General features: G+C 37.3%; 2 protein-coding genes across 6 annotated transcripts in view; one reads left to right on the top strand and one right to left on the bottom strand.

Annotated features, from left to right (window-relative positions):
* LOC118144426 (uncharacterized) overlaps nt 1-20561 on the bottom strand; it is an 85273-nt gene that overhangs the window by 12034 nt on the left and 52678 nt on the right. The window lies entirely within an intron of this gene.
* SLCO1C1 (solute carrier organic anion transporter family member 1C1) overlaps nt 3716-20561 on the top strand; it is a 55345-nt gene continuing 38499 nt past the window's right edge. For 2 of the 5 annotated variants that reach the window (XM_078338218.1, XM_009003232.5), the window contains exons 1-6: nt 3716-3879; nt 4003-4053; nt 7758-7911; nt 8978-9119; nt 13891-14023; nt 19307-19431. In XM_078338218.1, the coding sequence (XP_078194344.1) occupies nt 7783-7911; nt 8978-9119; nt 13891-14023; nt 19307-19431 (529 nt within the window). In that variant the 5' untranslated portion in view covers nt 3716-3879; nt 4003-4053; nt 7758-7782. Of the gene's footprint in view, nt 3880-3982; nt 4054-5068; nt 5786-7757; nt 7912-8977; nt 9120-13890; nt 14024-19306; nt 19432-20561 lie in introns of those variants that run through there. The other 3 variants (XM_078338216.1, XM_054237920.2, XM_054237915.2) reach the window with 3 other exon arrangements.

The raw sequence follows: 20561 nt of genomic DNA, 5'->3' as shown, positions 1-20561 counted from the left end.
TTCATAAATTTTATTATTTTATATGTTTCAACCCTTACAGTTATTCCTACTGATGCTCAAACTTTCCTGTATTTGATTAGCAGCAGCCCGTTCAGGTTGTCTTCTGAATCCTATTGGCACAATGTACTCTTCATGGTATCCCAGCTCTTCTCTAAGACAAGATATTCCAGGCCATCTTATATCTTTACACCTGGTATTAGTCACATATCAAGGATCCATGGTGTCTTTATTAACGGTGCTAGGTGCACTTATTGCTACTTAGATGATCATTGCTTTTAGACCTTTTCGGTCAGTGGAGAGCGCTAATACACACATACCCCTCCCTGCCTCTGCATTTTTCCAGACTGAAAAACTGTTAACTCAAATTTGGGACTACAAAATATTCCCTAACCTCATTAGATCTTATATTATACATTATATTTGAAGCCATGACACCAGATGAGGTCATTAGGGAGGAAATATCGACAGCAAAGAAGATATTCCACAGACTGAACTTCGGAATACTCCAGCAATGAAGACTAAGAGCAAATGAGTGCTGAAGCAAGAAAAGCAGGGGAGTCGGTGAAACCAGGTGAATAAAATGCATCTAAGAGACGGGCACATGAATGGCATACAATTCTGTTAATAGACCAATTAAAATGAGGTCTGGATATTGATCACTGCATTTATTACTGTGAATACCTTTAATGTTATGAAAATATTTGCATTGGAATGGTGAAGGCAAAAACTGATTAGAGGTTGGTGAAAAATGAACTGGATGAGAAGAATTATATACAAGGAACACAGACTAAAGTTTGGGCTCTGAAATATGTAGGTACAAGAAGGAAGTCATCTAATAGCAATGCACATTTGGGTGCAGGGTAGATGTCATGAGGACAGATTGTAAAACTTCTTCTGATATGTGTTTCATTAGGGAATTTCCTAGACAAGACCATCAGCTAATAATCAGGGTGCAGCAAGAAATGAAGATTTGAGAGAGGTAAAGTGACTTGGTCATTAAAATGTATTACTTCCAGCAATGTCTCTATGACTCCATGAGTTTAGTGGGTATACACATAAAATGAGCCCTACGGGAATGTTCCTGACGTGTTCTTCAATCATTTCAAACAGTTGAGGAGGGATAACATGGGGAGAAATGCCAGATACAGGTGATGGGGAGGAAGGCAACAAACCACACTGCCATGTATGTACCTATGCAACAACTTTGCATGTCCTTCACATGTCCCCCAAAACCTAAAATGAAATAAAATATATATTAAAAAAAAAATAAAGATTTTCTGATTGGCAAAAAAATTAAAATAAAATAAGAAAACAGTGCGGATGCAAATACTAAGGAGACAGAAAGTGGATTCAACTGAGGCGAGGTTTTCCTGGGAGGATCAATAAATTAAAAGAGAAACAGGAGAATTGAGGGCATATAGAAGGAAGTGATTAAAATAATTGCATGAGCCAATTCAAGTAAGGAGGAAAATGAGAATACGAGTGTCTTGGCTTGAATTGTGTCTGCCAAAAAGATATGAGGAAGTCCTAACCTCCTGTACCTGTCCATGTGACCTTTTCTGAAAACAGAGTCTTTACAGACGTTACCAAGTTAAGATGAGGTCTTTAGGATGGACCCTCGACAAAGAGAACTAGTGTCTTTTTAAGAACAGAAGACAGAGACAAAAAGGGAGAAGATGGCCATGTGGTAACAGAAGCAGCTGTTGAAGTGATACTCCCATAAAACAAGGAATTCCAAGGGCTGTCAGCAAATACCAGGAGGGGAAGAAGTAAGAATTCTTCCCTACAGGTCTCAGAGGGAGCATGGCTCTGCTGACACCTCGATTTTGGATTTCTGGCCTCCAAAAGTCTGAGACAATCAAGTTCTGTTTGGTCACTCAGCTTGTGGCACTTCGTTACTGCAGTGTTAAGAAATGCATTCGTGGCTGGGCACGGTGGCTCAAGACTGTAATCCCAGCACTTCGGGAGGCCGAGGCGGGTGGATCATGGGGTCAAGAGATGGAGACCATCCTGATCAACGTGGTGAAACCCCATCTCTACTAAAAATACAAAAAATTAGCTGGGCACGGTGGTGCGTGCCTGTAATCCCAGCTACTCAGGAGGCTGAGGCAGGAGAATTGCCTGAACCCAGGAGGCGGAGGTTGCAGTGAGCCGAGGTCACGCCATTGCACTCCAGCCTGGGTAACAAGAGCGAAACTCCGTCTCAAAAAAAAAAAAAAAAAAAAAGAAAAGAAATGCATTCGTTTATATATTGTCTGTAGTGACTTAAACACCACAATGGCAGAGGTGAGTGGTTGTGATAGAATCGATATTCTACAAAACCTAAAATATTTATAACTTGTCCCTTTATAAAAGAAGTTTGTTAACCCCTGGTCTGGAGATTGGAAATGGAATGAAAGGCTGAAGTCAGCTACAATCCAATGCACGGTTGCACACAAGAGCTCTGAATAAGCGTAAAAATTAACTGTAACATTAACCGTGGACTCTGGAAATAAGAAAAGGAATCATGTTGGAGAGTGAAATTGAGTCAGTCTGGAACAGATCAAATTACATTCTCAGGGGAGAATTTCATTTCTTGGTGAGGAAAACTGTGCCCTTTGGGCTATAAATGCTATCTCCTCTTTAATACAACAGCGGTTTGGCCACCTGTCAGACACTGAAAGGTCTACACTAACACTCAATGTATTCAAATGTTTGCTCACTATTTCCAATGGAAAAATCTGGTTTGATTGTTAAAATAAAATATCTGGCCTTTCAGAGTCTGGAGACACCATTGCTTCATTGAAAGGTTTAAGATAAACCCTATTTGTCTAGCATTTTCTTTTCTTTCTTTTGAAGTAAAATGTATTCTTTTGAAGAATAATACTGATTAACCATACTGACTCTTACGTGAACTAAATATATAAAAAATGATGATACCATCTAGTGATTTATTTGCAATGTGCTTTTGAATACATTATATAATTTAATCCTTAAAACAGCTCTATAAATCTGATTTTTTTTAACAAAAACTTCTGCTTTACAAAGAAATTGAGACTCAGTAAAACTAAGTGACTAACCCAGCGTCTCAGCCATTTAAGAGGAAGGTGAATCTTGGATAATTCTGGTAGCGAATTTATTTATTGGTAGAAAGCACATGCAAAGTAATAATGCTTAAGATTCTCTAAGGTTGTTCCTTTGGAAAAGGAATTTATTAAAATTGCAGACTTTCTCAGTGCAAGGATTTCTTTATCCTTGGACTTAGGCAAAATAAACAATTGAATGCCAAAAATTCAATGTGTTTCTTTTTCCTGTTTTCAAAACTCATAGAAATTGTAAATATGGGCAACTGATCATGTCTCTGAAAATTAACTCTTTCTGTACAGAGCCCTGCAGAGCTTTGATTGTGACCTGATACTTGGTCCCTAGAGATTCTAGAATACCAGTGGAAAAGAAAATCATGTAGGAAATTCGCCCAAGAACCATTAAAAACAAAACAAACAAACAAAGAAAACATAAGGATCCCAGTGATGTCCCTAAGGAATAGTTGGCTTAAAATCTTTTTGGAAGGAGGAGGGGTCTTTGTTATAAACTTCCGTCCCTCCTCTGGCTTCTGTTCCCTCACCCTCTGCCCCCTGCGGAGTTGTGTTTTCTGGGAATCAGCAAGTAAGATCACAAGTGGTCTTTTCTTTTTTTCACTCTCTCCCATAAAGAAAGCTTTATCACGTGTGGCCTTAAACTTGCAGCAAATTGCAAAGAAATGGCTCAAAAGCTTCAGCTCTTTCTGTGCCCTGGGAGCTGAGATGCACGTCAGTGGCCTTGCCAGCCTGGCCAATTCTCTGCTGACTGCCAGAAAAAAGAGGCTGGGAGGAAAGAGGAAAGAGAAGAGATTGCTGAGGGGTGAGACCATGCCCTTCATCTTTTCTTTTCCCTAATTCGCTCTGCCTGTGTCCACCCATGCTCCCCCCACCTGATAAAATTGTTCAAAATTGCTGTGGAGTTTACCTCAGTTTCCTCTTTCAGTCTTGCTGAGCACATTGAGAGGAACTGGCTACCTTTGATTTCTACCTCCAGGTAAGACTTGGTTCTCTCATTTCATGTTTTGTGACTAATAGATCAGATTGTTATGGGACATTAGTTAACCCTTAATTTCTGTCCTATTTATGTTTTATCCACAAAAATTCTCAATGCGAGGTGATAAGCCCCTCATTAGTTTTTGGTGGAAATAAGAGAGGAGATTGGTTAAAGAAATTAGATAAACTCAAAACTGAGCTCAAATTTTGAGTCTGATACTTAGAAGTTGTTTAGCTTTTGACAAGTCACTTAATTGCTTTGGGCCATCTAATTTTAAAAATAGAATTCTAATACTAAGCTTGTTGAGTTATTTTAAGGATTAGAAAAGGTACATACATCACCCCACACAAAAATAGTACTTATTAAATCTGAATCTGACACAAATAATTTGTATTGGGTGGGAAATTAGTTTCCAAACAACATACATTCCTCTCCAGCAAGTGCCATGAGGCTATTTTTCGGCTCGCCTGAAGGCAGTCATCCCGGTGTCTAGAAGTCAAGCCAGGACAGAGGTTTTCCTCATGGGAGATGGCCAGGAGAAGAGAGGGAGGAGCGTGGTTGCCTCTAGGACTTTCTCTGTGGCAGTCCTTGGAGACTGATTGCTGGACAGAGTCCGAGTCAACTGCAGAGCAGAGGGGTTGAGTCCATCTGTGTGATCTAACTACAACCTTCGTAAGCCTCATGCTCTCCATTTAAAATCTGGAGGGATGATAATCAAACTCATGAGGAAAGATTATTCAATTTTTTTGAACTCAAAGGAAGAGAAACTGCTTGGCTTGTTTTTCTCTGACTTCACTCCAAACCCAGGGGATTGGATGAAAACTGTCATATGTCTTTTCCTGGAAGGATCTATTCAAGAGGCCAGAGATCAATTAACGATTTGCCAAATGCAAACCATTCTGAATAACTGTGTACCTTGCTCTACTTCTGCAGTTGCAAATGAAGAGAGAGAGCCTGAAGGCTCCAAGGATCTTTCCATTCATGTCATTGAGCTTCCTTCCCTCTCTTTTCACAGGGCATGAACTGGAGCCTCCTTGGAACATACCACTCTTGCAGTAATTTGTGCATTAGACACCAAGACACTTCAGTAAAGCTAGGCAGTGCCAGCACTTTAAGCTGGAAACTATTTGGCCCTAACACAACGTGAACTAAGATGATTATATTTATCTTTCATTATCACTTCTGAATTCCAGTTACAGTGATTTTTGTGTCAACACCTCCATAATTAGATAACTTAAAATGTGCTATAGCATCTCAAGCCTTTCAGCAGTATTTTTAACATAATTATTTTTCTCTTTGGCATTAGCATTCTACATGTAACACTGGATCTTTTAAAGATAAATTTGGGATAAGTAGTAGCATATCTTATTATTAAACACTGTATTTGTATTTTCTGATCACTAAATATTATGGCTGATGAGAAATAAGATGATATCTGAATCCCTAAAATAGAAGGCCAAGTTGAATTATATAATTTCATCCTTTGAAGAAGATTGCAATTTAAGCTCTAAATTTAAGAATTATTCATTTCTTATTTAAAAATGTTTCTGGTTTGTGTATCTCTTACTTGGTAATATTTTTTACTTAGTTTTGTAGTAAAGATATCTATTTAATATTGCAGAACTCTGTGTTTCCCAAACCCTGTTTTCACTGTTCTGGAAAACACTGTTCTAGAAAAGTAGTCCCAGTGACTCAGTAGACAGAGGAGGTTGGCTGATGTTATCAGATACTGGTAAAGAAAAATCTCTATATTCTTCATTTCTTACACTTTGTTTTTAAAATCGGCAATAGATGTTGAATTTTATCAACTGATGTTTTTTATCTACTGAAATTCTTTTTTTTTAATCATTCACGTGGTAATTTAGGTGAATGAATTTAAGTAGCCAATTTTTACATCTTTTAGAATAATTCTAATTATAGAACAAAGTTAATTTGGATTTGCTAGCGTTTTAGTTAGAATTTTATAATCTTTGGGCTGAATCTGAAGTTTTCCTTTCTGTGCTATCTTTATGCTGTTTTGTTGCCTAGATGATTTTAGTTTTGTCAAACTAATGGAGACAATGATTATGGGTTTCCATTATCTGCTATCTTTCCTCGAAAAATGTCCCTTGATAAAGTACTTCTGGCATATCATCTATGCTTAGTATCTTTGTTTAGGGAATAGTTTCAGAATATTTTTGATAATGTCTTTCTTGGCTATTTTTCTTTTCTGGTTTATATGAATAGAGGTAATGAATATTTGCTAGAAACCAATCCATTAAGTCAAGGTATGAAACTTATTTCTATATTCTATGCATCTTTTTATGTCTTATATTCCTAAATATCTGTGTTTTTAGGTTATTAATATGTATTTGTGTCATTTTTGATCTTGATTAGCATTATTAGCTTTTTGTGTGGCTTATTTTTTGTTTTTAATTATTTCTGGTTTCAGTCACTTTCTTTTTCAATTAAAAAAATTAAAGTTATGCATGTTCATAAAATGAATCAAAAAGCCTAACAATAGTTTTTTTAAAATCAGGCTCTCATGCCTCATCCTTTTATTCGTTTCCACTCCCTGGAAGAATCCACTTAACTTTTAAATCGTTGAGGTCTTCTATGCTTTAAGTTCACATTATTAATATAAAACAAATTGAGTATACTACTATTACTTGATTTTTCAGTTTGGGATGGTGTCTACGAATTGAAGTGATGAAGGGTGAGGTTCAGTAAACACAGAACAAGCACTGCAGAAAGTCAGGGGCTGTACATATAGTCAGAATAAGTTCCTGCCATAAACATGAAATCTGACTCCTAGCGTTACTTGTCTGGTGTGACGTGGACATAGAAGTCCTCTACTAACGTACCGTTGTGTCATCTGGTAATACTAGGGAGACCCAGAAATTGTTTTATTTGTTGAATTACTGATTTAGGTTAGATTATCAGGCAGGCACTGAGCCATGTGGAATTGTAAAGAAGTAGGGGCACAGAATATGTACCTATTCATGTGAACAGAGAGAAAACAGGTTCAGTGTGTGATCCTGTCCTGTGAGGGGCGGCGGGAAATTGAGCATGGGAAGCAAGGCCATCTTTTTTACTTAAGGCAGATCAAAGACTGCCTTTTCACCTGAATTAAATCTAAGCCCGAGGCACAAATCATGTTGCTTCCTTATTTGTCAAACAAAAACAATGCACAAATTGGATCTCTTCTTTTTCTGTCATATTTCAAGCCTCACGTTGGGTGCTACAGGAATCGTAAGGTGGTATAGGCTATAATGAATGTCAACTTCTTCTATTTCTTTTACTAAGAAGATAGATTTAAAGGCTTTCAAGACTTTATTCTAACGAATCAATATTCAAATAGTTGAATTCCTCTTGTTCCTTTCCTGCTTGCTCCCAGTTTAAACTGGCAAGACCACAAAGTTAGCAAAATTCTGTCTTGTTATTTATTCCAAAGGAAACACTTAAATTTAGTCTTTGCCATAATGAGGCTTAAACTGGAGGGATTGAGAAAGAATGCTGACTACAGAGTTCCAATAATAGCAGGATTAGTTAATCAAATATCCTGGTTGATTTTAATTGAAAAAAATTGCCAACTTACTGTGACAACAAAAGGTAGATCCACTTTAGGTTGGGTCTATAGAATTGTGCTATACTGCTGAATTTTAAAAAAAGTAATACATGTTGTAGTATTTATTTTTTTTTACTTTAAAAACTAACTTTGACAGATCAGAGTCAAGGAACGTTTTTATAATGGACACTTCATCCAAAGAAAATATCCAGTTATTCTGCAAAACTTCAGTGCAACCTGCTGGAAGGCCTTCTTTTAAAACAGAATATCCCTCCTCAGAGGAAAAGCAGCCGTGCTGTGGTGAACTAAAGGTAGAGTAACCAGGAAGTAAATGGGGTTAATGCACTTGGCTTTCTATCCAGGTATCTTCTGTATGAATAAGTTAGAATGAGTTCTTCTCCTTTCAAAAAAATGATCTTAAATGTGATTTACTAAAGCCACACCTTGCCAGACACTACAATCTCTGCCTGAGTATGTGTGTTAAATGACTTTCCTGGGCTTATTTAAATGCCCCTCCTAAATAGAAAAGAGAGAGACGGTAGAAACTAATATTTATTCAACTTCTGCCATGTACCAGATACTATGCCAAGCACAGACAGAACATTTAATCTGTGTACCATCACATCACTCCAACTTTGCAAATAAAAATGGGAATAATGTTACACAGCAAGAAGAGTTGCTTTTTAAAGGGTGCTCTGTGTGCTCCAAGCTCCTAATCTTTATGCAAATATTCACCCAACGAATCTTTGCTTTTTTCATATAAATGCTAACCACCTTCCCTATGAATGCTCCGTCACAGACTCATGTCTAGCAAACTGTAAGCTAGATGTCAAAGACATGTTTTCCATTGAAAAAAACATTTGACTATGAATTTAGTAAGTATAAATATAAACACAAGGAATAATAGTTGCACTTTTTCAGTCTATGCATGATGTTCCCTGCTGGTACATGCACCACCCTGTGAAATACATAATTCCAAGTGCTGGACTTGCTATAAGATGTCAAATGTTTGGCTTACAGTTTCACTTGTTTTATTTTCTTAATAAGGAATATCACCACACACTCACTCTTCAGTATGAGACTCCTTTGAGTGTCCCTTTGGAACAGGGTGGAAGAAGACAAAAGACAATTCAACACACATTTCACATAAAAACAAAATACATATTTTAAATTCCAAGAGCATTTGAACTTTTGAAAATCTACATGTGTTTAAGGCTGAGGGAAACCTTGAATAGTGTTTGAATTAAAGTCTCAGTGATAATAAAGTTGATACTATACACTGTTCTTTGTTATTTGTTTTGTATTTGACTGCTTAGTAAATTTCCAATTGTGTGTCCAACTGGAGGCAGACTAAGTGTGATCTGTCATATTTTCCAGGTGTTCTTGGGTGCCTTGTCTTTCGTTTACTTTGCCAAAGCATTGGCAGAAGGCTATCTGAAGAGCACCATCACCCAGATAGAGAGAAGGTTTGATATTCCTTCTTCACTGGTGGGAGTTATTGATGGTAGTTTTGAAATTGGTAGGTATTACAGATGCCTGACTTTACTTTTAAGCCCAAGATCTTCTAGGCATGGCTAAGGGACATCGTCTGCATCCTGTTGCCTGCTGGAATCTGACTCTATTCATAAAATCTTTTTTTGGACAGAATTAGCCATGATCTTTTCCTACAGGAGAGGCAGTTTTCTCTTTCGAGCAACAACGGTAAATTTCTCTCCCCAGGTGTTCAGTATTATATGGTTCATACAATTCAGAGCTCCACATCAGAGGAAGAGACTTTCCTAGAGGAGAGGGTGAGATGCTAATTGGTATTTTGAGTTACAAATCTATAGAAGTATCTTTACAGAAGAACAATATACCCTGGCAGCCCCATGATTCAATTTTAGAAATGTGAAATAATCCAAATGGACTCTACAATGGGAATATTCAAAGAGAATCAAGAAAGATGAAAGAAGTTATATAATAAAAGGGATTTTTCCACCCAGTGGCCTAGAAAGAATAAAATGATTCTATGACCTAGAACACAAAATAAGAGAAGGCAATAAAAATTCCACTCTTAGGTGTCTTCAGTTACCCATTGACTATGACTCTTAGAACTTAAAAAGACCAAGTAATTTGAGTGACTGTTTTAGAAGTAATTTAAAGAGGATAATCCTAGTCTGCTGCTAAACTCTTAAACTAAAAAACTTAATTTTTTTATTGAAATAAACCAAATATTACCCTCTCTGGTCCTTAATGCTTGTTTAGACTCAGGTCTATGCAACAGTAAAACCTCTAACTGCCCCAATTTTAGCTTTACCTGGTGAACTTGCAGAAAAACTGAATAAATAATTTTCAACTCTTCAACAATTTTTGCTCATACTATGTGTTTAGTTCTTACTCTGAATGTCACAGAAAAAAATTAAATGAGTAAGTAACCTTTTGCCTTCAGGCATTTGCTTCCCAAATTCACCTTTTATCATCCTTCCAGAATGACCTTTCTTAGTGCCAATCAAATTTTAATGTCCATACAAATAACTGGGAAATCTTTTTAACTCTTTTTAAAAACCTTATTTGGTAGAAAGAGGATAAAATTCTGCATTTCTAATAAGCTCCTAAATGATGCTGATGCTTCTATTCTATACATCACATTTTGTGTGATGTATTGAATAGAAACATCTTATCCCATCAATCATTTACGTAATCTGCTTAGACTGGCTCAGATGGCTGATTTATTCCTGGACCTCTGTTTTACGGTTAGCCCTACACTGAATGAAGGGCCAGAGAGAACCAAAGTAAAGGGTGACACACTGCATCAGTGTTTCCTCAGGAGAGGAAACGAGGAGGAAGAGGTAACTGGTGCAGATAAAAGAACAGAGCAGACATGGGCAGTTAAAAAATTATATATCATGATGCTTTGATGTTTTTCTCTCTCTAGATTATTGTTTAAAAATATGTTAGAGCTGAAAAGGCATAGAAATGATAAGGTCCAAAGTTTGGTTTGGGCTCCCAGGACCCGATGAAACTTGAGAGAAAAAGTCTATATTTGACAAAGAGTGCTAAGTTTTCATAGAAAATAGCAAAAAACCATGACTCTAGATTCACATTAATTCTTCCAGACCATCCTAGGTATATAAATTATTTATTGGATTAGTTGCCTTAAAATGGCTTAAAAGTTCTCTTACTTCCATTGAAAACCTTTATCCCAAACGTCACTGGTTTGCCCTGATTATTTGAATTATATAAATTTCCAGACAAGTGACTTTCCTGAACATAATCTTAATTTACTTCTTTTGCCTCTTTTCACATTCCCTCCTTCCAAGATTCTGGAACCAATACCATCTTCTATCTTTATGTTATTTGTATGTGGCAATTTTGTTGAAATTCTATCCCTTTTAATTGATTTTCCATTGAAATTGTCAAGTTTTCGAAATAGACAAATTCCCTGAAACAAAATGTAATTTCATATCTTTCTTTGCAACTCTTAGATCTGTTTTTTCTTGTTATTACCCCATCACACTAGCCTCAGTACTATGTAAAAGAGAAGCTTTTGCAATGGCCCTCTTTCTCTTATGTTTGACCTTGAGGCAAATACTTAATTTTTAGTATTAAGCAATATGCTTGCTTTGTGGTTTTGATAGATGGACTTTAAAAACTGGTTTGCTCAGATTTGTTTTTTCCTAACATAAATGATTAATTGTACTGAGTACTTTTACTATGTCTGTTAAGTTAACCATGATTCCATTTAATTAATAACATTTTTACTTGGTGGTACTCTTGTATTTCTATAATAAACTGCTCTTGGTTTGGATATTTTTATTTTTATATACTATTCAGGTTGCTAATATTTTGTTTAGGATTTTTACATCTATCTTCATAACCAAGTTTGGGTTCGAATTGTCTTTTCTTTTCTTATACCTTCCTTGTTCAGTTTGGTTTTCTAAAAATAGTAGTCTCACAAGACGAATTGAGCAGCTTGCTTTCTTTTCTGTTACCTGGAGAGAGAGAGAGAGAGAGAGAGAGAGAGAGAGAGAGAGAGAGAGCGCGCGCATGTGGTGTGTGTGTGTGTGTGTGTGTGTGTGTGCGCGCGCGCGGAGAGAGAGACAGAAAAAGAAGAGAGCAAGAATCTGTTACCTTAAAGTTTGGGAAGACACATTTCTAAAACTTTCTGTACCTTATTTTTGTGAGAGGCTAATGGTGGTAGATGTGGAAGAATTTTGATATCCAAGTTCATTTTTTAAAGATTATGTATCATCATTTATATTCCAAGTGTATCTCCTGAAAACTCAGAAAGGATACCAAGGAGGCAAAAACTTCTATAGATACAGTATATATCAATATACCATATATGTATATGTGTGTGTGTGTGCGCGTACACACACACACATACACACACAATACGGAAATAGCTGGTAAACAGAAGTCCTTGTGTGATATTGGTGAAGTGTAGGCAAGGGTAGGAGAGAATTGCCTATAAAGTAAAAGTCAGCTATCATTTTATATTGGTTTATTTATTGTGGGACATATGTTGTGTTAACAAACATATGGATAGAATTATCAAAATATGATATACAATGTCTTCTACTAAATACATAAATTTCAAATGAGACACCCTGTGCTCATGTACTGGTGTTTTAATCTGAACATTAAGAAGAACTTAATTCTTCCTGGAGCCATAAAGACCAGAACCGCTGTGCAAGTCACAGTTCTCACTATCATTATTATTATCCTCAAGCTTATAAAAATTACTGCTTTATTTCCAGTTTACTAAAGCTGGCAATGTGACTGAACAGTAGTAAATTAGATGATTGTGTACAGATGTGGGGATACACGCTCTATCTGAAACACTGGAAATCAGGAGAACTTCAAAGCAAAGCCACCCATTAGCCATCACAGGCAGCTGCTGGGAAATTGTTAAATTCTTACTCTAGCTGGCACTGTACATCTTAAAAATTAAATGTCCCAAATAAATATAGCTAAAACTTTAAAATCGCTTGAAGTCTAAAACCCTAAACAATGTTTGTCAAAGCGTGTTCCAGGAGCCATCTTCATCAACACGTCTGAGTTAGTATTAGAGAAGTGCAGATTTCTTGGCCTGACCCCAGACCCAGGGAATCAGAAACTTTGGTACTTGGCAAGAATCTGCATTTTTAACAGGGTTCCATTTCCTTAACCATTTCCTTTCAGTATTTTTATGCACAGCAAAGCATGAGAAATATTACTTGATTAATATGTTTAATCACTTATTACCATCACCAACTAAAAGTCATATATCACGTGCTTTATTAGAGACATTTTAGAAAAGCCTAATTTCTACTTTTAAAAACCCCAATAATTTTAAACCATTTTTCACAAAAGAGATAGCTGGGCATATTTTATAAAGACTTTGTATTTTATCAAATTTGTGTTATATTTTGTCTTACTTTTAGGCAGATGTTGAGGTTATATACTTGATGTAAACCTAAAGTTCCCTATGTGGAATAATTTTATTTCTATTGTGAGTCAATCTTTTTTTTTACAAAGTGCACGAACAAATCATAAAGTATCGTTTGTGTAAATGTGTTTCATCATTTTATTTCATTTAAAGTGAAGTGCAGTTGTGTTTAATTTTTCTGTAAAGAATATCAGCAAGAGAAAGAATTTGTTATTTGTATTTCACAAGCAATTAGAACACTAATGGAAGTTTCATTAAAAATTTTAATGAATGAGAAAAAAGAAGTTTACTTCAAAATTACTAAAAAATATTTAAGAGAGAAGGAAAAGGGGCATTTGACTTACTGATAAATTTTTTTTTGAGACAGAGTCTCACTCTGTCGCCCAAGCTGGAGTGCAATGGTGCAATCTCAGTTCACTGCAACCTCCACCTCCCGGGTTCAAGTGATTCTTCTGCCTCAGCCTCTCGAATAGCTGGGGTTACAGGTGTGAGCCACCACGCCTGGCTAATTTTTGTATTTGTCTAATAGAGACGGGGTTTCACCATCTTGGCCAGGCTGGTCTCTAACTCCTGACCTCAAGTGATCCATCTGCCTTGGCCTCCCAAAGTGCTGGGATTACAGGTGTGAGCCACCGTGCCTGGCCAATAAAAGTTTTTACAAGGACAAGTAATTAGGTTGGGTGAAGTGAAGGATTGAAATTAAAATATTTTGACAAAGGGATGAACTGACTGAAGCATGTACAGAAGAATTTCAAGAATCATCTCAGATTAAAGGAAAAATTAAATGATGTGGAGATAGCTTAGTCAAAAGAAAACATTGTTTGATCTGCTATATACTCCTAAGTTCTCTAATTTATGATGTTTTATTTTTTCCTCAAAGGGAATCTCCTAGTTATAACATTTGTTAGCTACTTTGGAGCCAAACTTCACAGGCCAAAAATAATTGGAGCAGGGTGTCTAATCATGGGAGTTGGAACAGTGCTGATCGCAATGCCTCAGTTCTTCATGGAGCAGTAAGTCTAAAGCAATCATGTCTTCCTTGCGTTTAATCATTTAAATTTAAGCTTGACCCATGGTAATTTTGTCTTACTTTTATTATATTGTCTTTGGATAACGTTTTAGAACAATTTTATAATTTTTCTTCGGACAAACTGTAAAAAAAAACTGGTAGATTAGGGTATAATGAGAAGATTAAAGAAGATTTTTACCTACTATGCTCTGAGTCAAATGCCTTAATTTAGCTGTGGAGGAAAAATACGTGACTGAAACTAAATTAGCATGTGGTGAATGTCGAACAGATCATTGTTAATAAATACTGCAGATAATAAATTCTGGATTATGGAACACTGGCTGGTAGATAATTAACTTGGGGATATATTATCAACTCACACAACTATTCAATGTCCAAAAAGTATCTCTTAGACCTTTATCAATAGAAGTGGGGTGTCTCTATCCTCTAACTCAAGTCTACTTTTGGTACTTTTGTTAATGCATGCATACAACTTTAGCAGTTCTAAAGATTTTTACCCATATCATTTTTACCCTTACAGCAATCTGTGGGGTAGGAGAGCATAGTTTATCTTTTTTACTTTAGAGCTAAGAAGCAGACCCCATGACTTGAAGAGTCTGATGACTTTTGCAAGATTAGGTGTCTTGTAATTATGAAACCAGAACCCTAAAACAAGTCAGCTGACTTCTCTGGCAGCAGCCTACGTGCATATCCGTTTCACAGCCCTTCTCTCTGTTTATCTATTGCTGAAAAGGAAATGAATACCAAAAGGTTTCATAGTAAGAGAATATTTTTTAAAACTTTTATTTCAAGTGATACTTTATTGTGCACTCCAAATCATTGTATCCAGACAGTTTAGAGCTGGAAAATAACCTAGTCTGCACTTTTTCTTGAATTTCTAGACTACTTATATAAGTAAAGTCAGATTTTGACCTTCCTGGCCAATCTATCAAGGTAGGGCACAGAACTGTCTGAGTGGGAGCTTTTCTACCCATTTGGATGAATTCCCTGGACCCTAAGTTTTTACTTGGAGGCGGTTCTGTAATTGGGGGATTTCTGCCTGCTCTTTGGACAGCCTCCTTCCATAGGGCAGAAGTTTCCTTTACCACTGAGCCTCTGTAGAAAGCTCATTCTACAGGAAGAATGAAAAAGAGAAGAATGAGAAAATGGGTCTCCAATCTGCTTAACTCCTGCTTGATCCCTAGTTGTGTTGCTGTTATGTACTGATGCGCTGAGCCTCCATGTGACAGTCTGCTCAGAGGGACAAGCAGTTCTACTACTGAAAAAATTTAAAAAGTAAAAGTAGTCACACAGGATCGATAAACCCAGTACTCCGGACTTAAATCACTATGCAGTGGATCTTCTATGCGGCAGTGGCTACATTACTTAATTTTTCTAGGTCTCAGTTTCTGCATCTTAAAATAGGTTTTTAAAATAATACCTAGCTCATAATGTCATTGCAAATATTAAGTGAGATGACACAGGTAAAATGGTTATCATGGTTACCAACCTAACTGGTAGCCATGTTATCAATCCTCTTAGCTCCTTAGGCCACCTGCTTTTAACCAGCAATGGTTTTGTCTTAAAGCTGCTGTATACATATTAATAATTTTATTACTTTAAGTTAGTGTCAAATATAGAACACCCACATAAGAAAATCAGAGGGAAACATGTATCAAAAAGAAGGTGGGACAACCAGACAGGCTAACGTTGGCACAGGATACCAAAGGGACAGAGACAGATTCTTATTCAACATTTTTGATATGCTAGAGAACCTATTTGTTTATTTATTATTTAATATACTTGCCAGGTACAATGTCAGGTAATGGACCTATTTCTGTGAGAAAACAAAACAAGAACACACACAATCCTTCCTTCATGAAGCTTGCATTCTACTGAGGATTATCTCTATAATTTACTTCCAGCTTTACACAGAATTAGTCACTAATTGGGTGCTTATTCAAAATGTGATATTCATAGGGTAGATAACTATGCTCTGTCTCCTTCACAGAAATATCCTTGATGTCCAACAAAAGCGATTAATCATGGATAGCAACTACTGAGGGCCTATTCCTAATAGGCTGTTTAGTTTTATGTGTAAGCTCATTTGACTCATTAATTTAGCAAATATGTATACATATATGCATATAATTTTTCTAGACAGCAAAGAAAGAGTAGTGACAAAAAAAAATCTCTGCCCTAATAGATTTTTTGAGGAGGGGACAGAAAATAAACAAATACAATATGTCAGGGAATGGTAAGAACTATAGAGAAAAATAACCCCGTGAAGACACATAAAGAGTGTGTGTGGTGGGTCACGGTGGCTGAAGTACAAAGTAGGGTAGTCAACGTATGGCTCACAGAGATGGTGACATTTGAAGAAGATCCGATAATGGTAAAGGGGAGAGCCACGTGGATATCTGGGGAAGAAGACGTCTAGCCTAAGTGAACAGTGAAGGCAAAGTAGGGTAGTCAACGTAGGGCTCACAGAGATGGTGACATTTGAAGAAGATCCAATAATGGTAAAGGGGAGAGCCACGTGGATATCTGGGGAAGAAGACGTCTAGCCTAAGTGAACAGAGAAGGCAAAGTAGGGTAGTCAACGTATGGCTCACAGAGATGGTGACATTTGAGGAAGATCCGATAATGGTAAAGGGGAGAGCCACGTGGATATCTGGGGAAGAAGACGTCTAGCCTAAGTGAACAGAGAAGGCAAAGTAGGGTAGTCAACGTATGGCTCACAGAGATGGTGACATTTGAGGAAGATCCGATAATGGTAAAGGGGAGAGCCACGTGGATATCTGGGGAAGAAGACGTCTAGCCTAAGTGAACAGCGAAGGCAAAGTCTCTGCAGCAAGGGAAGTCTGGGGCATGGATGACCTGCAAGGAGGCCTGTGTGGCTAAAATGCAGTGACCGTGGGAAAGCACAGAAGATGGACGCTGAGAAGTAAAAGGGGATGAGAGGCTATGTCAAGGTTGTTTCTCACTTTGATGGGCATTTGAATCACCTGAGCTCTTGGTAAACTGCAAACTGTGATTCAGCAGCCCTGGGGATGGTCAGGGCTAGATTCAGCTGATGTTGCTGATCTGGAGACCATCCTTTGAGTCGTAAAGTCAGGACAGTGACAAGTATTTAGCTTGTCCTCTGAATGACATGAGAAGTTGTTAGGAAGTTTTGAGTAGAGTGACATGATCTTTCTTATATTTTTAAAGGATCACACTTACTGCTAGTTGGAGAACTGACTCTGGTGGGCAGGCTTGGGAGCAGGGAGACTGTTTAGGAGACTAATATAAAATTTCTTACATCAAAGTCGAATGCATCAGTCAGGACTTGAACGCAGGTCAGAAATAAAGTCCCTAATATAAAAGCATTTATAATATTAGTCCCAGACTTAATTAATTACATCTTTGTCTCTTTTCCAACAGAGTCTAAATAGGTACAGACCACATCCATACCTCTCATTTTACAACTAAGAAAATTAAAACCTAAACATTATTTTTTTTAGAGAATCACAGATAGTAATTAGTAACAAAAGTGGCACTTAGATAAAGTCAAAACAAGTATGATGCTTGCAACAGTAACCTGTTGACAGAAGGAACTGAGTTAAAATAATCACAATTTTCAAAATACTATATGATCACCATCCATTCTCACTTCAATAGTCTTGAAGCAGTGTAACAGTCAATGGTTTCTCTGTAATTATTACCAAAATAAAATTATATCTACCGTGATTTCAGCGCTAAATGGTGTCATATGTGGTGAAGAATTGAAAACGGTCAACTTCACCAAGTGATTCTTAACCTACTCTGGTCAGGGAAGCATTTGATAAAATTTTAATAACTGGAACCCTCTTCTCTTAAGCATTCACATGAAAACATACATACAAAAATGTTCTTACTTTTTCAGTGGGGTTCATAAACCCATTGAGATGTAGATTGCACAAGACAGATTTAAGCTAATTTATTTATCAGTGTGAATATTTTAATAATACATCTTTTCTTTATATGCCGAATAAACAGTTCTTTACTATTAATTTGCCAGTGTCTATTCCTATGATACTAGCCTTTGGTCAACAAGTGCCTGAATAAAATGAGAATCAAGATGATGCTGGGATGTTTTCTTACCAGATACCTCTTCCCCAAGCGGTACAAAGAGTGTGGAGAACAGGGGGCATGAAGGATAACTTGAGTCCAAGAGTGGAGCTGGGGAAACTGTTGATTAGCACCATCACAGGCTGCCCACTAAGCAATGGCTGTTTATCCCAGCTGCTATCGTAGCCTTATACATGAGGGAAAGAGCAGAACTAGAAGTAACTTTGTGCTATTCTAGCAAGCAGTAGAGAAAAAGCAGAATAACATCAGGATAAAGGGTACAAAATCCATGTGTCATTTTCCATTTTCCATAATCAGCCTTGTAACTGTCCTACTAAATTTACAACTCTAAATAAAGTATGCTGATGCTAATACACTGTTCACTTATGGCTCTTTCTCTGACTCAGAGAAAATCATGATTTTATCAAGTTGGATACGTTTTCACCTAGTGGGGAGGTGATTTATAGTCATTAGTTTACTTTAAGATGAACCTCGATGAGTACTTTTTCTTTTCTTTGAGAGCTCTGTGGCCCAGGCTGGAGTGTAGTGGAACGATCTCGGCTGACTGCAACTTCTGCCTCCAGGGTTCAAGCAATTCTCTGCCTCAGCCTCCCAACACATCAGGCACCCATCACCACGAAATATATAATTTTCGTGTTTTTCGTAGAGACAGGGTTTCACCAGCTTGGCCAGGCTGGTCTCGAATTCCTCATCTTGTAATCCACCAGCCTTGGCCTCCAAAAGTACTGGGATTACTTTTTTACTTCTATTTTTTTTCATTAATTAACTGGCCCAGGTATAATGTAACACAAGGGTATCCAAATTTTGGCTTCCCTGGGCCACATTGGAAGAAGAAGAATTGTCTTGGGCCACACATAAACAATACTAACAATAGTTGATGAGATAAAAATATTACCAAAAATTTTCATAATTTTTTACAAGTTTATGAATTTGTGTTGGGCTGCATGCAGCCCACAGACCACGGGTAGGACAAGCTTGGCGTAATCTATGAGCGGGATCTTCTGCCTATCTCTTCAGAAACATCTGCTGTTAAATGCTAGTTTGGTTTGGTGAATCAGACTCAGAGACAGTTGCAAGCTCAACCAGGCACCCCAATGATTTGTGTAGCATACACGTAATATTTTTAGTATGATGTTAATGAGTCTATCATGAAGAGAGCATTCTTCTCATACAGGTACAAATATGAGAGGTATTCTCCTTCCTCCAATTCTACTCTCAGCATCTCTCCGTGTCTCCTAGAGTCAAGCAGTCAATTACCAGTCTCAGTTATGGAAAAATCAAAATCCAAAATAAATAACGGTAAGATCATTTTTTTGACTTGACTTTTAAGCAAGCTTTTAAAAAAAAAAAGACTTTCATTTGCTTTAGGGTGGACAAAATTGTCTATGATTTTTGCTCCCAAAAGCTTTACTACTTAAACTGAGATATCATAGTGCCATAAAATACCTAGATTTCATCAGCAGTAAATGATGAAATCCTTAGAAAATATACCAGATGATCAAATCTTATGGAAAAAAGGAGCATTAATTAATAGTGCCTGGGAAAATCTTCAATACTCCTAAACAGGTGAGTCTTGAAAGCAGGGTGGAACGAGTTCAGCACATACAAAGCTCAATCCATTGCTCAGATATGAAAGGATTTTTCCCATAAGTCAATATAATTTCTATGTTCAGCTACTTTTCATCAGAATGGCAAAAATGTAATCTCAATTTGTCCCTAACCTCCCTTTTTGTCCCCAGGGGTTGTTTACATTCCAGGGAGCTTATATAAGAGTAAAATGGGCAGCTGTGGTGGGAGCTCTTGATGTTCTCATTTCCCTGCCAGCTTAGGTATCTGAAAACCCCTGGGGTCACAATGTTTGGTCATATTTGTCACCATGGGGCTATCTTATGTCCATGTTCATATTTTTGTTTCACAGCAGTTCTCTCTAGTACAGAAGTGGCCATCTTAGACAGGAAATAATTCTGTTTTTCACTCAAGCTAGGATGCAGATTTTGCCAAAGTGTCTAGTGTTCTAGATGGTGGATGCATACAGCACAGCAATGCTTTGTCTGAGGTACCCTTGGGAACATGGGAATGCTGTTTTCTATATCACTGTAGACACTGGAAGTCCTGTGAATCAAAGGCAGGAATGCTGAACTAGACTGAAGTAGACTCTTGCCTCCTGCCTGGGCTTCACCTGGCCAAGGTAACAGATTTTCCTTACTCACAGTAGCCACAAATTTGTCCACAGGCGTTTACAGTGTCTCTAGGACACTGTACAAGCAGGGAGAGCAAATCCCCTCTTCTCCTTTCTGCTTCCCTTCAGCATCAATATGCTCCACACTCCTTCCCTGGCACTTCCCAACTTCCCCCCCTACTCCTTACCTGAAGAATCACATTGTGTACAGGCAGAATGGAAGCCTTTTAAAAATTAATATATACCTGTT

This window comes from Callithrix jacchus, chromosome 9 (genome assembly GCF_049354715.1).
Source record: "Callithrix jacchus isolate 240 chromosome 9, calJac240_pri, whole genome shotgun sequence".
Classification (NCBI taxonomy): Eukaryota; Metazoa; Chordata; class Mammalia; order Primates; family Cebidae; genus Callithrix; species Callithrix jacchus.
Note: the sequence above shows the minus strand (reverse complement) of the source record. Positions and strands in the feature narration are given on the sequence as shown.